The following is an 18963-nucleotide window of genomic DNA, read 5'->3' on the forward strand; positions in this document are numbered from 1 at the left end:
CACTGTTGAAAGACAGGATACTGGGCTAGATGGACATTTGGTCTGACCCAGTATGGCTGCTCTTATGAGCGGTGTGCAGGTAGGACTTTGTTGACTGCAAGCCACCCAGAGCTTCCATTTGATTGACTCCTTTTCCCGTTGAATAGTGGGGCTGTGAGTGAGGCAGCAGGTACTGACTGTTGAACTCTTGCTCTTTCAGGGGCCGGTGACCTTCGAGGAGGTGGCTGTGTATTTCACCAGGGAAGAGTGGGCTCTGCTGGACCCCACTCAGAGAGCCCTCTACAGAGATGTCATGCAGGAGAACTATGAGAATGTGACCTCGCTGGGTAAGGATTCCCATCTCCTTGGTTCTTAGAAGGGAAAATGCAGAGTTAAGTTTCATGGCATCCCCACAATGCAACCTCTACTCTGCCCTGTTTCAGCATCACCTCGACAAGCCAGTGACCCACATACTAACACTCTGCCCTCCCCGCTACAGAACACTCTGGGAACAGGGCACAGGGAAGTTCAGCACAAAGTCTAACATCCCCCTGATTCAGTGCTACGCACCAACAAATGACTGTGATGAAGAAGTTGCCCATGAAAAATTTGCCCAGCAAATTTCAAGACAATCCAAATAAACATGTAGCATTTAGGGTAGTTAGACTAGTTGGTCTTTAAACAGAAAATAATGCTTCCGTCGAGCTAGCTACTGCCTCTCACGGCGGTAGATGACCTATGCTCATGGGAGAACCTTTCTCTCTGTGATTAAGAAGCAGATCCAGGGTGACTTCCCCTCTGTCTGGAGTCTTTACTTCCTGGAACACGGAGTTACTGACTCTGTGTTTTAGGAGCCCCTTGCTGAGGAGTGTCTGGCTGTGTGTGTTCCCAGCAGAGATGGGGATAGTTAAATCCCTCATATGCAGAGTGCCCTGCACCTTGGAAGCTTCCCCAAGCGTTTTACTGCTTTACAATGGGCTGGGTTAAAACCGATAGACTCTTCTTTGTGAGAAATGTGCCATGAACTCCCCTGATCTCCCTTGTTTTCTGTCCCCTCAGCAGGGTTTCCTGTTTCCAAACCTGATGTGATCTCCCAACTGGAACAAGGGGAGGAGCCGTGGGTCCTGGATCTCCAGGGCTCTGAGGAAGGCGAGATCCTGAGAGCTGTCTACGCAGGTGAGGGATCATTAAACCAATTCAGAAACTCTCCGTGGCTGAAGGAAGGAGCTGGGACTCCCTGAAAAGGCCTTGGGAGCTCTTGGAGTTCAGGAGTATCCCCAGGAGGGTTTGTACCCTATGGGCAGCTATCGCTCCTGGCTTCCTACCCATCCTCACTGACACCTGGCAGCAGCTCCCTACCTGATGGGATGTGGAGGCAGAATTGTTCCCCTCCTCTGTCCCCTAAGGGGAGGAGTTTTTTCTCTCTCTCCAGCTATAATTTTGGTTTTATTTTCCCTTTTCTACCTCTGTTTATGATGTTTCTCTCTCTGTCCTAGGAGGTGCTGGGATGGTGAGTGAGAACAAGGAGCTGAATCCTCAGCAGGAAGATGCTGAGCAAGTGGAAGTACATGGGGGATTATTGCAAGGATCCCAAGGGAATGTGTCCAGGCGTCATGTGAAGGGGAAAACCTGTGAGAGTCAGCACAGGCCAGAGAGGCAGCAGGGAATCCAGCCCAGGGAGAAAGTGGGCAAATCCATTAATTGTCAGGGGACTCACCAGAACTACAAGGAAATCACAGCCCAGCAGAGAATACCCACAGAAGAGAGAAAAAACACATGCACTGAGTGTGGGAAACACTTCACTCTGATCTCCACCCTCATTAGACATCAGCGGATCCACACGGGAGAGCGCCCCTACAAATGCTGTGAGTGCGGGAAACAGTTCAGTGAGAAATCAAACCTTATTACACATCAGACAAGCCACACAAGAGAGAGACCCTATGAGTGCTGTGAGTGCGGGAAAAGCTTCACTCGGAGCTCTACCCTTACTAGACATCAGAGGATCCACACAGGAGAGAGACCGTATGAATGCTGTGAGTGCGGGAAAAAGTTCACTCAGAGCTCATTCCTTATTAATCATCAGAGAATGCACACAGGAGAGCGACCCTATACATGTGGTGAGTGCGGGCAAACGTTCGCTCAGAGCTCAGCCCTATTTAAACATGAGAAGATCCACACAGGAGAGCGCCCCTACGAATGCTCTGAGTGCGGGAAACAATTCATTGAGAAATCAAAATTTATTAAACATCAGAATAGCCACATGGGGGAGAGACCCTATGAATGTTGTGAGTGCGGGAAACAGTTCAGTGAGAAATCAAGCCTTACTAAACATCAGACAAGCCACACAGATGAGAGACCCTATGAGTGCTGTGAGTGCGGGAAAAGCTTCACTCGGAGCTCATCCCTTATTAGACATCAGAGGATTCACACAGGAGAGAGACCGTATAAATGCTGTGAGTGTGGGAAAAGGTTCACTTTCAAATCAAACCTTAATATACATAAGAGGATCCACACAGGAGAGCGCCCCTATGAATGTTGTGAGTGCGGGAAACAGTTCACTTGGAGCACAGCCTTTCTTAAACATCAGAGAATCCACACAGGAGAGCAGCCCTATGAATGCTGTGAGTGTGGGCAAACGTTCCCTCAGAGCTCAGTCCTTCTTAAACATCGGAAAATCCACACAAGAGAGAGACTTTATGTGTGCTGTGAGTGTGGGAAAAGCTTTACTCGGCGCTCATCCTTTATTAGACATCAGAGGATTCACACAGGAGAGCGACCGTATAAATGTGAGTGTGGGAAAAGCTTCACTTTCAAATCAAACCTTAATAAACATCAGAGGATCCATACAGGAGAGCGCCCCTACAAATGCTGCGAGTGTGGGAAACAGTTCAGTGAGAAATCAAACCTTATCACACATCAGACAGGCCACACAGGAGAGAGACCCTATGAGTGCTGTGAGTGTGGGAAAAAGTTCACTCAGAGCTCAGGCCTCTTTCATCATCAGAGAATGCACACAGGAGAGCGTCCCTATACATGCTGTGAGTGCGGGAAAAAGTTCACTCAGAGATCAGGCCTTATTAATCATCAGAGAATCCACACCGGAGAGCGACCCTATGAGTGCTCTGAGTGTGGGAAAAAGTTCACTCAGAGCTCAGGCCTTATTAATCATCAGAGAATCCACACAGGAGATCGCCCCTACACATGCTCTGAGTGCGCGAAATCGTTCCCTCATAACTCAGGCCTTATTAAACATCAGAGGATCCACACAGGAGAGAGACCCTATGAGTGCAGCAAGTGCGGGAAAAGTTTCACTGAGAACTCATCCCTTACTAGACATCAGAGGATCCACACAGGAGAGAGACCATATGAATGCTGTGAGTGTGGGAAAAGGTTCTCTTTCAAATCAGACCTTAATAACCATCAGAGGATCCACACAGGAGAGCGCCCCTATGAGTGCTGTGAGTGCGGGAAACAGTTCACTTGGAGCACAGGGCTTACTATTCATCGGAGAATCCACACAGGAGAGCGACCCTATACATGCTGTGAGTGTGGGAAACAGTTCACTCAGAGCTCAAGTCTCATTAATCATCAGAGGATCCACACACGAGAGCAGCCTGTGAATGCTGTGAGTGTGGGAAAAGTTTCATCTGGAGCTCACACCTTAATACAGTAACTCCTCACTTAATGTTGTAGTTATGTTTCTGGAAAATGCTACTTTAAGTGAAACGATATTAAGTGAATCCAATTTCCCCCTAAGAATTATTGTAAATGAGGGGGGTTAGGTTCCAGGGAAATTTTTTTTGCCACATAGAAGACTATATTTTTATACATACATATATATACATAATATAAGTTTTAAACAAACAATTTAATATTGTACATAGCAGTGACGATCGTGAAGTTTGGTTGAGGTGGTGAAGTCAGAGAGTGGGATATTTCCCAAGGAATGCCTTGCTAAATGATGAACTACCACTCGGGTGAGCCCTCAAGGGTTATCACATTGTTATTAATGTAGCCTCATGTCCTATAAGGCAGCTTGAATGCAGGTAGGACACACAGCATGGCAGAGAGAAACAAAGACACACACTGTGTGTGTGTGAGAGAGAGAAGCACATTGCCCCTTTAAGTACACTGACCCAACTCTAAGAACACTGCCTTTTTAAGTAGATCAGCAAGTTGAGATAGCAGCTGCTGCCAGCTCCCTCTGTCCTGAGCCCTGTCATGTTCCCCTTCTCCCCGCTCTGTGGAGATGGGGTACAGAAGCGGGGGGAGGGGGACACGCTGACATTAGCACTCCTCTCTCCCCCCACCTCTGCACAGCAAGCAGGAGTCTCTGGGAGCAGCTCCAAGACAGAGGGCAGGAGCAGCACACGGCAGTGTGGGGAGGGACAGCTGAACTGCCCAGCAATTGATAGCCTGCTAGGCGGCTGCCGCACAAGGAACTTAGGGGATCTGAAGGGGGGGCTGCCGGCCCACTCTGGTTCCAGGCCCCCACCAGCTCCAATGGCTGCTCTTTCTGCAAGCAGTGGACAAAAGAGGCGGGCTGCCAAACAACGTTATAATGGAGTATTGGGCAACTTTAAACAAGCATGTTCGCTAATTGATCATTAAAATAACAATGAAACAACTTAACCAGGACAAAGTTAAGTGAGGAGTTACTGTGGGCATCAACGATTTCACAGGATAGATACACACCATAAAAACTTTGTGTAGGGCAGAGAAAAGATTTTTTTTAAAAGACATTTCCTAATTCCCACATAGTGATTTTTTTTATTGTACCATTTGCATCACCCTGGTCTCTCAGGTCCCCCAGGTGAGTTGCTTGCTTTTCCTTTAGCAGGTCACCCTTCTCTGGAGTGAATCCTGTGGTCCTTTCTACCAACTCCTTTCTAATGTGAGTCATCATGGGCGTGTGTCTCTCCTGCCAGGAGTGTCCATCAGCCCCAGGGGTGGGAAATAGGGGTGATCTCAAGTAGCTAAACTGAGCAAAAATCATTCTGGGGTTTGCCCCCTCTAGGATTTTCCATGGAGTCGGCCTGCTGGAGGTAGCTACCCTAATGTAAACACCCCGCTAGATGTGCCGTGCTGACATAGCCCAGGCACAGGGATTGGGGTTCGCTAGCACCTTCCCCTTTGAACTGTCCTAATTCACACCCATTTTCCTGCTCTAGCCAAGCCCTGAGCAGCACATTTATACTGTCACCGCACCAACAGAGTGATTGTTAGAGTCACCAAGTTCCCCCTTTGGCGACAGATTGTCTCATTCCCAGATGTTCTCACAATGGTCCAGGTTGTGCTGGGCAGCAGGTATTTTTCATTTTACCACTTTCCTTATTGAAAATCTATTTCAATATAACAAAGAGGAGGAGCAGGAGTGGGACAAATGTATCATTTCAGCCTCTGCAACACCGGAAGGAAATGGGTTAGAATCATAGAATATCAGAGTTGGAAGGGACCTCAAGAGGTCATCTAGTCCAACCCCCTGCTCAAAGCAGGACCAATTCCCAGCTAAATCATCCCAGCCAGGGCTTTGTCAAGCCGGGCCTTAAAAACCTCCAAGGAAGGAGACTCCACCACCTCCCTAGGGAACCCATTCCAGTGTTTCACCACCCTCCTAGTGAAATAGTTTTTCCTGATATCCAACCTGGACCTCCCCCACTGCAACTTGAGACCATTGCTCCTTGTTCTGTCATCTGCCACCACTGAGAACAGCCGAGCTCCATCCTCTTTGGAACCCCCCTTCAGGTAGTTGAAGGCTGCTATCAAATCCCCCCTCATTCTTCTCTTCTGGAGACTAAACAATCCCAGTTCCCTCAGCCTCTCCTCATAAGTCATGTGCTCCAGACCCCTAATCATTTTTGTTGCCCTCCGCTGGACTCTTTCCAATTTTTCCACATCCTTCTTGTAGTGTGGGGCCCAAAACTGGACACAGTATTCCAGATGAGGCCTCACCAATGTCGAATAAAGGGGAACGATCACGTTCCTCGATCTGCTGGCAATGCCCCTACTTATACAGCCCAAAATGCCGTTAGCCTTCTTGGCAACAAGAGCACACTGTTGACTCATATCCAGCTTCTCGTCCACTGTGACCCCTAGGTCCTTTTCAGCAGAACTGCTACCTAGCTATTCGGTCCCTAGTCTGTAGCAGTGCATGGGATTCTTCCGTCCTAAGTGCAGGACTCTGCACTTGTCCTTGTTGATCCTCATCAGGTTTTTTTCTGCCCAATCCTCTAATTTGTCTAGGTCCCTCTGTATCCGATCCCTACCCTCTAGTGTATCTACCACGCCTCCTAGTTTAGTGTCATCTGCAAACTTGCTGAGAGTGCAGTCCACACCATCCTCCAGATCATTAATAAAGATATTAAACAAAACCGGCCCCAGGACCGACCCTTGGGGCACTCCGCTTGAAACCGGCTGCCAACTAGACATGGAGCCATTGATCACTACCCGTTGAGCCCGACGATCTAGCCAGCTTTCTATCCACCTTACAGTCCATTCATCCAGCCCATACTTCTTTAACTTGGTGGCAAGAATACTGTGGGAGACCGTATCAAAAGCTTTGCTAAAGTCAAGAAATAACACATCCACTGCTTTCCCCTCATCCACAGTGCCAGTTATCTCATCATAGAAGGCAATTAGGTTAGTCAGGCACGACTTCCCCTTCGTGAATCCATGCTGACTGTTCCTGATCACTTTCCTCTCCTCTAAATGTTTCATAATTGATTCCTTGAGGACCTGCTCCATGAGTCGCCGGGATTCCCTCCTTCCCCATCGCCGTCACTAGGCCCGCTCACTCCAGCAGCGCTGGCATCTGTCTGAGCCACAATGGAGTTTATCTACCTCTGTTCTACGCCTCCACCTCCCAAAGAGTCTCTGCACTTCATAGCAAATTGATCCTAAGTCCGTTAGGACTGAGAAGAAAGTGTCCCAGACCTGGATGGGAAACTTCAGTGGATCCCAAACACAGTGTGATCATTCCGAGACTAAATCCCAGTTTATCTCTATTGACAGAGCCACTTCTGGACTTTTCCCTGCGGTTTTTCCTTATTATGATGAAGCTTTTTTTTTTTTTTAAATAGCACTACTCCATAATAATGAACTGCTGTTGAGTGAAGCAGGTTTGAATGGATCAGAGGAGAAGGCGACGGGGGAATCTGCTCTCCTGATTTTTGAGTCATCAGATGTAACCTGCTCTGGAATTTCATTTTATATGAAAGAGAAAGTGACTTATACCGCTTTGTTGCGGGTTTTTCTCTCTCTCCTGAAGGCCATTTGGTCACATAATTGAATATTAGTTCAAAGAACCTAAGCAGTCAGATCCATACCATTAAAATTCTGTGTATTAAGGTCTGTATCTGTATTAAGGTATTTGTTCTTGGAAGCCACTGGGAGAAGGTTAGCCACATACTGGTGAGATCTAAGGTAGAAGCTCTGAAGTTGTGGCTTAAATGTGAACAATATATTGGGCTTAGTGTTGATATATTCAAGTGGCTGAGTGTGGATCGCACGGCCTGAGTGAAGTTCTCTGACTGGGATTAATAACTAAGTGGACAGCTGCCTCCTCGGTTCCTGTTTCAGGATTTAACAAGGGTTCATTTTCTGCTGTATTGTTGTGATAATTTGGCTAAAGTGAAGACTTGATTCCAAAGCAAGATCGTTGTTTACTGACTGATTTTTTGATCTGACCTGAACGTGATCACTGTATTGTGTACTCGAGAGCTAGCTGGGTGGTGTTACTAATAGATTAGGTTTAGTGAGGTGTGTTCTTCATTTAATTTGTTTCTTCATTTTAATGAAATGTATAAAAGGGATATTGAGTCATGTCTTTCAATAAGCTACATGGGCGAGAATCGTGGAGTATCTGGGTGGAGGTCAGCTGGTGTAACTCGGAGCCTTATCAGCTCCCTCTACATTAACCCTTTGGTTCTCATATGGGAGCAGCTGGGGGAGGGGGCACCCATCTCAGCTCTGGCTGCATCCTAGGGGCCTCTGAGCATCGCAAAGGAAAATGAGCTCCCCTGTGCAGGCTTTCAGGAGCATGGAAGGCGGTAGGGGAGGTGAGCCAGGGCAGTGCGTCTCCCTGATGAGAGATTGATGGAAGGGTGGGGTATCTCTAAATATGTAGTAGTGGTGGATTTCTCTGCTGTCACTGTCATGGCCAGACCCTGCTGCCACACCAGTCTGGCTTTCCCTGGGCTTGTGTCTGATCAGGCCGAGGTGAGGTTGGGGGTCTGGTTTGAAAGGTATAAATGGAGGTGAAAGGGGCCAAGCAAGCCAGAAATGTACTGGGATGGTTCCGGCTTTCTTGGCCCCTGTCCCCAGCATCCGGCCTGGTTGGGGAGCAGAGGGGGCGGGCTGCCACTGTCTCCTCCCATCTGGGCGCTCTCGCAAGCAGCTTCTGACGTGCAACCTGGAGTTAGGGTTGCCAGGCGTTCCGTTTTTCACAGGAACGCTTGGACAAAAAGGAACCCTGGTGGCTCCGGTCAGCATGGCTGACTGAGCCGTTAAAAGTCCAGTCAACGGTGCAGCCGGGCTAAAGCAGGCTCCCTGCCTACCCTGGCTCCGTGTGGATCCCGTAGTGGCTACATGTCCCTGTAACCCCTAGGCATAGGAGCGATTAGAGAAGCTCCATGCGCTGGCTCCACAACTCCCATTGGCTGGGAACTGTGGCCAATGGGGGTGGTGCCTGTGGGCATAGGCAGTGCCCATGGTGCAGAGCCGCCTAGACGAACTTCTGCCTACGGGCCGGACATGCCAGCTGCTTCCAGGAGCAGTGCGGAGCCAGGGTAGGGAGGGAGTCTGCCTTAGCCCCGCTGCGCCACCATGTGGGAGCTACATGAGGTATACGCCAACCGGCCGCAGTCATACCCTGAACTCCCTGTCCCAGGTCAGAACCCCCTCCCACAGGGCCGGCTTTAGGCCAATTCAACCAATTCCCCTGAATTGGGCCCCGCGCCTAAGAGGGCCCCGCGCCCAAGTCCCGGTACGGCATACCGGCAAGAGCAGTGCGCCGTACCGGGATGGCCCAGCTTCCCCAGGGGGCAATTTAAAGGGCCCAGGCCCTTTAAATTGCCACCAGAGCCCCACTGCTGGAGCCCTGGGGTAGGGCTGCGGGGCTCTGGGGGCTATTTAAAAAGTCTGGGGCTCCCGCTGCCTCTACTGCCCCGGCCCTTTAAATAGCCGCCGGAGCCCTGCCGCTTCCCCTGGGCTCCCGCGGCTATTTAAAGGGCTGGGGCGGTAGAAGCAGGGGAGCCCCGGGCCCTTTAAATAGCCCCCCAGAGCCCTGGGATAGCAGGGGGCTCGGGGGCGATTTAAAGGGCTGGGGCTCCAGCTGCCTCTGCTGCACCCCCTGCCCGCACCAGCCCCGCCCCCCCGCCCTGCCCGCAGCCAACCCCTGCTGCACCCTCTGCCCTGTCTCCAGACAACCCCTGCCGCACCCCCCTGCAGCCCTGCCCAAAGCCAGCCAGCCCCATACAACCCCTGCCCACACCAGCCCTGCACCCCCTTCCCTGCCTGCAGCCAGTCCTGCCGCACCCCCTGCCCTGTCTCCAGCGAACCACTGCCGCACCCCCCTGCCTGAAGCCAGCCAGTCCCTCACTCCTCTGTCTCCAGCCCTGCCAACCCCTGCCGCACCCCCCTGCGGCCCTGCTTGAAGCCAGCCCACCCCACACACCCCTGTCTCCAGCCAGCCCCGCACCCTTTGCCCTGCCTGCAGCCAGACCCTACCTCCAGTCAGCCCCTGCCCTGCCTCCAGCCAGCCCCATGTCCACTGGTGCCCTGCAGTTCCCAAGGCAGTAACCCTGCACACCTGCTTCAATGAGGGGGGCAGGGAGCAGCTGGGACCCACACATGAGCACAATAGGGTGACCAGACAGCAAGTGTGAAAAATTGGGATGGGGGTGGGGGGTAATAGGATCCTATATAAGAAAAAGACCCAAAAATTGGGACTGTCCCTATAAAATCGGAACATCTGGTCACCCTAGCACACCCCCAGAGAGTGGCGGGGACCCACACATATGAAATGGAGCTCATTAATAACCGATCAACAGCATATATGACGCAATGTACATAATATATAATTTTATTATTTATATAGTTATGGAAAGTAAATAATACATGGAAGAAATGAAAGGGTTTTTTTTTTTTTTTAGTCATCCCTGCCGGGGCCCCGCCGAAAATATTCGAATTGGGCCCTGCACTTCCTAAAGCCAGCCCTGCCCTCCCACGCCCCATCTCCCTCCTAGAGCCAGCACCCCAACCCTGTGCCCCATCCTTGAGCCCCCTCCTGTACGCCAAGCCCCTCATCCCCCGCCCCTCTCGAGAGCCTGCAACCCAGCTGTGGCCAACACCCCCTCCCACACTCCAACCTCCCGCTCCAGCCCAGTGAAAGTGAGTGAGGGTCAGGGAAAGCGAGCGACTGAAGGAGGGGGGGCTGGAGTGAGGGGGCGGGGCCTCATGGAAGGGTCGGGGTGGGGCAAGGGTGTTCGGTTTTGTGCAATTAGAAAGTTGGCAACCCTACGCCAAGTGGCCACTCTCAGTCGGCGTGAGAAGCGGCTCTGTCTTGTCCCCTTCCCCAGCTGAGGTGACCACGAGGTTGCTGGAGTTCCAAGCAGACACTGTGGTGCTCTGAGTCTCCCGGGGGCAGGGCCAGCCCAGAGACGTGTTCCCAGCTCCTGTGGACCCAGCCCCCCAGGAGCCAGCGGTATTGGTTGCCCTGGCCAGGGATGTGGGGCTGGAAGGTTCCTTCCAGAGGCAACATGTGGGGTAGTCATGTGCCCCCCCCCCAGTTTACATTGTGTCCTTCCTGTATCAGAACGTACAAATTGTCTCTGCTGGGAGGGGTAGCTTGTCCCCCACTGTACCATTATTTGGAAGGGGGTGTCCTGACTCCATGGCAGATGACTGCTCTCCCTCCCCTGCCACTGGAGGGAGGGGAAACCCTTTACCCATGTCTTCAGCTCTCCTCCTTCCTCAGCTGCAGGAGATCTCTAGGCTGTGTTAAAAACACTGGGTGGCAGTTCTGGCCAGCGGGTAGTTGGAGCTGGCCGTGCTGGCTGCAGAGTCCTGCTCTAACCTCACTGTCACCATTCAGGGCAACTGCACCTGGATTCCCCCACCGTGGTCAACCAGCAAAACCCTCCCTTAGGGCAGGTCTTCACGACATGGGGGGGTCGATTTAAGATACGCAAATTCAGCTACGCGAATAGCGTAGCTGAATTCGACGTATCGCAGCCGACTTACCCCGCTGTAGGGACAGCGGCAAAATCAACCTCTGCGGCTTCCCGTCGACGGCGCTTACTCCCACCTCCGCTGGTGGAGTAAGAGCGTCGATTCCGGGATCGATTGTCGCGTCCCATTGGTCGATCCCTGAGATGTTGATTTCTACCCGCCGATTCAGGCGGGTAGTGTAGACCTAGCCTCAGACTTCCCAACCATCACCTCTTGGGCAGAGACACGTGTCTCTCCCTCTCCTGGTGCTTTTCAAAATCCAATCTCGTGGGCTTCCTGGGAGGATGCTCAATGATGAAGGAGAAGGGTGGGGGGGAATCCCAGAGAGAAAGACCCATATCAGCACAGACTGAACAGTGAGGAAATGGGGTGGGGGAAGCAGACAGAGGTTACAGAGAAGCCTATTTACACACAACAGGGACACTGTCTCTTACAGAGGGCAGGAGGCAAGTGCAGCATGTTTAGGATGATGGTGGTGGAAAGAAAAAAGGCTGGATTCAAGATGAGACCAAAGGAGGGGAAGGTGAATGGCAGCTCCACACAGGACTACGGCGCCCTGACACCGCAGTTCTGGGCACCCTGGACGGTCTTAGCTAGAGAGAACAGGCAAACAGGGACCCATCCCCCTGCAATGAACCTTTCCTGGCAGAATGCAGAACCTCTTCTGCCCCATGCAGAAGTAGGAGCTGTATTGGGAGTGGGGAGCCCTCGGGATAGAGGGCAGCTGAAGTCCCTCAAATGTAGGTGAACTAGGCACTGCAGAATGAAAGGGCTTCACCCACCTCACAGCTGGGACCGAGGGGCAGCAACAGCTGTTAGGGTCTGCGACCAGGATTGGGGAAAAGACAAGCAGATGGGCCAGATCCCCAGCTGATGTTAATTATCCTGCTTCCGTTGGAGTAAATGGGTCAGATCCTCAGCCGATGTGAACTTCTTTTACTCCAGTGGTGACAACTTCTCTATTTTCCTCATGTCCCATTTAACCAGCTAATTTCCCTGTTCGGGCTAAACTTTTTGTCATCTAGGTGGTTGTTACATTCCCCTCTGGTGTTATCTAGACTGGTGATCTGCTACGTCACTCCAATCCTTGACTCTGGGAGCCAGCCTTACCCTGCTCTGCTGTGAGAACCCCCACTCCTGGGCTGTTCATGCACAGCCTCTGGCATGTAAGCTGCTCCCAGGTACTTGCAAGTGAATAACACAACCCTAGGAAACTCCGGCTTGCAGTTATGCCCGCTGGACGCTGCAAGCATATATGAGTTCGTCAATTTAACAAAGAACTTGATATTTACCGGGCTTGTTATCCCAAGGGGAGCCTCTGACACACTTCAAACCAAATGCACTGCTTCAGGTAGAATAAACAAATTTATTAGCTATAAAGAGAGATTTTATGTGATTATAAGTCAAAGCATAACCAGTCAGATTTGGTCGAATGAAATAAAAGCAAAATCATTCTAAGCTGATCTTAACACTTTCAATGTCCTTACAAACTTAGATGTTTCTCACCACAGCCAGGCTCTCCCCTTTGATCAGAGCTTCAGTCGCTTGGTGGTGGTGGTGGTGTCTGTAGATGTAGGTGGAAAAGAGAGAGAGAGAGCAAAATGTCTCTCCCTTTTATCATGTCCTTTCTTTCCTTTTGGCTTTGGCCCCCCACTTTTCAGAGTCAGGTGAGCATTACCTCATCGCAGTCCCAAACTGCCCAAAGGAAGGGGGTGACTCCCTCAAGGGTCTAACAGATTCTTTTGTTATTGCCTAAGCCTGTGTATCATTGTTCCTGTGAGGCTGGGCTGGATTTGTCCCATCCATGCCTTGACGAGGTGTGAACTGCCTCTCTGTTCTTGGAAAGTTTTTGCATGGGCTTGCTTTGGATACATTGAGGATACATTTTCAACCTCATAACGACATACATGAAATTATAACCTATAACCTTACTGTAACATTAGTGTAACAATTACTAGAACATCACTATAACAACCATGCTCAGTGCATTATGAGTCTTCCAAAGACACCCAACATGACAAACTTTGCATTGGATACCACACAATCATTTTATAAAGATGAAGTTGGGGGTGTAGGGTGTCCCCCCGAGGTACAGAGCATCACAGTGGTATTGACTTTGCAGCATCCTCTATCTCACCCCCTCTAGTGGCTGGCCCACATGCAGAACAGCCTACTGCTCTCAGTTACGCTACTAGCTCAAGGGGCAGAGGTCTGTATGCGGTGGCTCAAATGGCCCTGTGCTGCTGCTGCTGACCCCGCCCCCAGGAGCCCAGTCACAGCTCCTCATCAAAGGGGCTCCCAAAACACAGACACAGTAACCCCATGCCCCAGAAAGTAAAGACTCCAGCCAGAGGGGAAGTCACCTTGGACCTGCTCCTTAACCACAGAGAGACACCCAGACACAATGAGAGTTGTAGGAAGGCTGGGACCGGTGAGCATGGACTGGTGGGATTCAGCGCAGTAAGGGATAGGACAGACCGGGGATGTAGACATTACTACAGCAATGGAAAGGGGTCTCCCATTGGCATAGGTCATCCACCTCCCCGAGAGGCAGTGGCTAGGTTGATGGAAGCATTATTTTCTGTTTAAAGATCAATTTTTCTAACTACACCAAAAGCCACATTTATTCTAATGGTCTTGATATTTTCTGTGATTTATGGGCATTCAGGGAAGGGTTATTGGTCCAAATACGGGTCTGTTTGAGACGAGGTCCCTGAGATACAGCTCTGCCACCAGAGGCAGCTTTTTACAAGTCATCTTGCTCTTTTAACATTTTACGGCTCACAGCTTGGGCTGAAACTATTATTGTTCTCCTTGTTCCCTGACAGATCTCAGTCACTTGGCATTTATCTCAGATAGTACATAGCACCCACTGCCGCTTTGAGAAACTAGGACTGAAAAAGTCAATACCTGTAGAATTTGGAATTTCAGAGCAGCACAAGCCAAACTGGTGAGTCACGGACACTGAAATGCAGACATGCTGCAATACTAAGGCCTGGTCTACACTAGTCTGTTATTTCGGAATTAGCCGAGTTAATTAAAAAAAAAAAAAAAGAGATTCCATCCACACGACCAAACCAGTTTTTTCGATTTAAAGGGCTCTTTAATCCAATTTCTGTACTCCACCTCAGCAAGTGGAATAGTGCTTAAATCGAGATTGCAATCCTGGGTTAAAGGTATTGTGGACGCAATTCAACATTATTGGCCTCTGGGAGCTATCCCAGAATGTTCCCTTGTGACCGCTATGGACAACACTCTCAACTCCAATGCACTAGCCAGGTGGGCAGGAAAGGCCCCGGGAACTTTTGGATTTCATTTCCTGTTTGATCACTATCAGCGCAGGTGACCATCAGCACAGTCCACCATCACAGGTGACCATGCAGAGTCCACCATCACAGGAGATCACGCAGTCCTGGATTCGCAGACGAGCTCCAGCATGGTCCAAACGGGAGGTACTGGATCTCATCGCATGCTGGGGAGATGAATCTGTTATGGCAGAACTACGTTCCAAGAAAAGGAATGCAAATATGTACGCTAAAGTCTCCAGGGCCATGACGGAAAGAGGCTACTCCAGGGACATAGAGCAGTGTCGTACAAAAATCAAGGAGCTCAGGCAAGCATACCAAAAAGCCAGGGAGGTGAACGGGAGCTCTGGGTCACAGCCCCATAGATTCCACTTCTACCATGAGCTGCATGCAATTATGGGGGGTGACGCCACTACCCCACCACTGTCCGTGGACACCTGCAAGGAGGGAGTTGCACAGAGCGAGGAGGAAGAGTCATTGGAGGATGAAAAGGAGGAGGACAGTACACAGGCAGCAAGTGGGGAATCTCTTTTCCCCCTAGCCAGGAACTATTCTTAACGCTGGAGCCAATAGCCTCCCCCCACTCCCAAGGTGGGCTCCCAGATCATGACCCTGGAGAAGGTACTTCTGGTGAGTGAGAGCCTGATCAGCGCCACATGGTGGGGGACAGCGGGGGAAACCCAGCCGCGCTGGGCTTTTGAGTTTAGTTTAAAGGGCTCATCCCTGCTCAGAGCCTCATCGGAGCCACGCGGTGGGTGTGGGGGGAGGAGGGAGTGTTGTGTAAAGTGATCATCCTAGAGAGCCTGCAGGCCCTCCTTTTATATGGCAAACTCACCAGGCATTGCTTGCTATGGGAAAGGGGGCCCAGCAGTTTGAAAGCATTGAAATGAATTTAGCAGAAGCAGAACCCCACGTGCCCCTAGGCTACCTACAAGCTGAATTCTGTTGCCCGGCCATGTGTGATGGCTTACTCACACCAAAGTGGCAGGCACTTCAGTATAAGAGGCAAAATGCTAACTTGTACAGAAAGAACATGTGCTGTGTACTATGAATTTGCCTGTTTCACTGAGCAGGAGTGTTCCCTTTGTTCTCTGAAATGTATCTTTTAAAATACTACCCTCCCTTTTTCTCCTCCCGCAGGTGCAAATGTTTCAACGTGGCCCCTATCTACTCCGTCCCAGAGGCTGGTCCAGATTAGAAGGTGGAAAAAACAAACTCGGGACATGTTTGCCGAGCTCATGCAGTCCTCCCACAGTGATAGGGCCCAGCTGAATGCGTGGAGGCAAACAATTGCGGAGTCCCATAAAGCATTACATGAACACGAAGAGAGGAGGGACGCGTGCGATGAGAGCAGGCAGGATGCTATGGTCAAGCTCATGGGGGAGCAAACTGACATGCTCCACTGTATGGTGGATCTAATGCGGGAAAGGCAGCAAGACCACAGACTGCCACAGCAGCCCCTGTATAACCGCCCTCCCTCCTCCCCAAGATCCATAGCCTCCTCACCCAGATGCCCAAGAATACAAGGGTGGAGGCTATGGGGACCAACAAACTCAGAAAGCTGGCATATGCAAACTTTTGATTTGGTTTCTGGACTTGTCCTTCCCTCCTCCTCCACGCCCCTAACCCAATACCCCCCTCCTCCCCGTCTACCTTCTGATTTCTGTCAATGTGTTGTGCAACAAATAATAAAGAACAGTTTTTAAACAATTTTGACTTTATTTCCTTTCATATATATAGGGGATGGGTAACTTCAAGAGAAGCAAACACAACTGTCACACCGTACCCTGGCCAGTCACGAAACTGGCTTTCAAAGCTTCTATGATGCGCAGCATGCCTGCTGCACTCTTCTAATTGCCCTGTTGTCTGGCTGTGTGAAATTGGCCACCAGGTGAGTTGCCTCAACCTCCCACCCTGCCATAAACATCTCCCCCTTACTCTCACAGATATTGTGGAGCACACAACAAGCAGCAATTACAATTGGAATATTGGTTGTGCTGAGATCTAACCGAGTCAGTAAACTGCGCCAGCGCCCTTTCAAACATCCAAAAGCACATTCTTTTAGACAATGTGTGCTGTGCATTTTTATTGCATTTTGTAGAAGTTCCTCTTGGAAGTTTTGCCCTCTGATTCCAAAATGTTTGGGTTAAGAGTAATAGTTTTAAGTGCTCTGAAATCCACATGCAGACCCTTGCCTGGTCTCTTCTTAAAAGTTTTGCCAGCGGAGCTGTGTCAGTTACGGGTGTTCCATGTTGTCGGTCCCGGGCTCCCGTGGAAGCTACAGAAGGTAACAATTCCCCGCCGTTTTTCAGCCATCATGAACTGATCCACACAGTCACACCACTAACCAATGTTCCCTTGAATATTTTCCATCTATGTGCAGGTTCAATTTTGTTATGTGCAGCACCAATCTCGAGGTATGTGCGGATGTGCACCACAAGTGCAAACAAAAACCCTAGATATAATATATATTCTTAAACAGTTCATAGGTATGGAGGAAGAAGAAAAATATGAAAACAAGAGATAATGAACAAGTTGCACTGCCTAAGATGTTTATTTAATATGAAATCAAATACAAAGAAAATTGACACTGCCCTCAGAGTACATGTATTTTATCATCCTTTCTAACAACGCAAGTTAGTAAACACACCAAAATGTGGCATACTGAAGACAGCTATAGAAATAAAACAAAGCCATGGCCATTAAGTAAAAGCATAAAAAATATGCACCAGAGGCCCAATTTAATAACCTACTCCTACCATAGAGTCTGACCACTAAATCTCAAAAAATGAAGCATCTGCCAAAACACTAGCATGCTACGGACTTTTGCAGTTCACAAAACTATCCCCCTTGCATGCATATTATCTGCACACACAGCTCAGCTTTAAGATGCTAAACAAATCGATGAGTCAACTAGAAAGAGTCATGCTCTCATCACAAATACTAATACAATATTTTCTGATACTGGAAAGGAGAATAAAGGGTATTCACTCAGGCTTATACCATTTCTATGGGATGTCAACTCTTAATTTATTGAATACTTCCCACACATAGAACAGTAAAAATAAGTAATAAATCAACACAGATAGGAAAGAAAACCCCAAACAAACAAGTGACAACACTGAAAATACGAAGGGAAGTAAAACATCAGGTGGTTGGTTATGGGTATTTTAAATGAGTGTTTAGGACTCACGCTGTGCAAGTGCAACAGAGCCCTGTAGAAACAGACAAAGTTCTCCTGGTCTGAAACTCTCACATTGTGTGTGTGTGTCACCAACTCAAAGAGTAGAAGCCCTGGAGCACATTGACACATGGCTTCGGAGTTTGCAAACAGATCCCTGCTTCAAAGAGCTTGCAAATAAGGTCTTTATCTTACAAAACACCCAGCACCACACCTAGTGCTTGCTACTTCTGAGTCTATGTCTACACTTACAGAGTTTTTGAGCTGTAAGTTTTACCGGTGATAGGTGAAAGTAAAGCACTGGTTTGGGTACTCACTTACTTCCACAGGCATCAGAAAGTGTTTACATTTGCAGCACTTCCATCACCAATGAGAGCGGCGCTCTACGGCAGCTATCCCACAGTGCAGCTCTCTCCAGTTTGAGGATGGGTCTTGTGGGAAGGGGGGGGGAGGGTGATCACGGGGCATCCTGGGTCCCTGCACAGCCTCCTCTCCCCAAACACTGATCAGCTCCCGGAGCTCAGCATTGCTCAAAGCAGGGGACCGTTTGCTCCATGGAGCCGGCATTGTCACCTGGCCAGATAAGTGAGCACTTGCCAAGAAAACAGGAAGGGGAGTTTCAAAGTTCCTGGGGTTTTACAGGGGGAGGGGTGGATGTCTGTTTACCTGGCAACAAAGCAGCAGAGTTGCTGGCCAGAAGAGTCACCTAGGCAGTGTGGGATATCCTGTGGAGGCTAAAAGCTGTGTAAGCAAGAAGAACGTGTCTTCACTTGCAGATCACCGCAAAAGCATCACTGGTAAGAGCTGTACGCCTCTCATGGGGGTGGTTTTTGTTTTGCAGTGAAACTTCTGAGTTTCACTGCAAAAAGTCATTGGCAAATGTAGACGCTCCCATGGTTTTTGCGCAAAAAAGGGACTTTTTCCCCGCTTTAAATGGCAAGTGTAGACATACTCTAAGTCAATGGGAGTACTCTGAAGAGCCAGAACTATACCAGATAGCAAAGATCTGGCCTTAATGGTTTCCAATACCTCTCCCCAAACAAATTCTAAAACTTCATGGAAATCATTTGTCTGTAATCCACCTCTAATTGAAAGGCCAAACAAACAGGATCCATGGTAAAGTTCTTCCAGTTTTAACAATTGACCATGTATTAATTAATAACACAGGATTTTTTTAAAAAATCATTAAGATCACAGTTTTCAGATACCTACAACACTCCAAAAGAATTATGTTGTTAAAAGAATCCTTTTCTTTCTTACACCTATGTA

General features: G+C 49.5%; 1 protein-coding gene across 1 annotated transcript in view; it reads left to right on the plus strand.

Annotated features, from left to right (window-relative positions):
• Positions 1-271: 271 nt before the first annotated feature.
• Positions 272-18963, plus strand: part of LOC117870652 (zinc finger protein 850-like) — a 35358-nt gene continuing 16666 nt past the window's right edge. Inside the window, exons 1-3 of the mRNA XM_034757881.1 lie at positions 272-326; positions 1039-1155; positions 1476-3591. Coding sequence (XP_034613772.1) covers positions 293-326; positions 1039-1155; positions 1476-3591 — 2267 coding nt within the window. The 5' untranslated portion in view covers positions 272-292. The remainder of the gene's footprint in view (positions 327-1038; positions 1156-1475; positions 3592-18963) is intronic.

The sequence above is a fragment of the Trachemys scripta genome, unplaced genomic scaffold, assembly GCF_013100865.1.
Source record: "Trachemys scripta elegans isolate TJP31775 unplaced genomic scaffold, CAS_Tse_1.0 scaffold_85, whole genome shotgun sequence".
In the NCBI taxonomy this organism is placed as follows: domain Eukaryota; kingdom Metazoa; phylum Chordata; order Testudines; family Emydidae; genus Trachemys; species Trachemys scripta.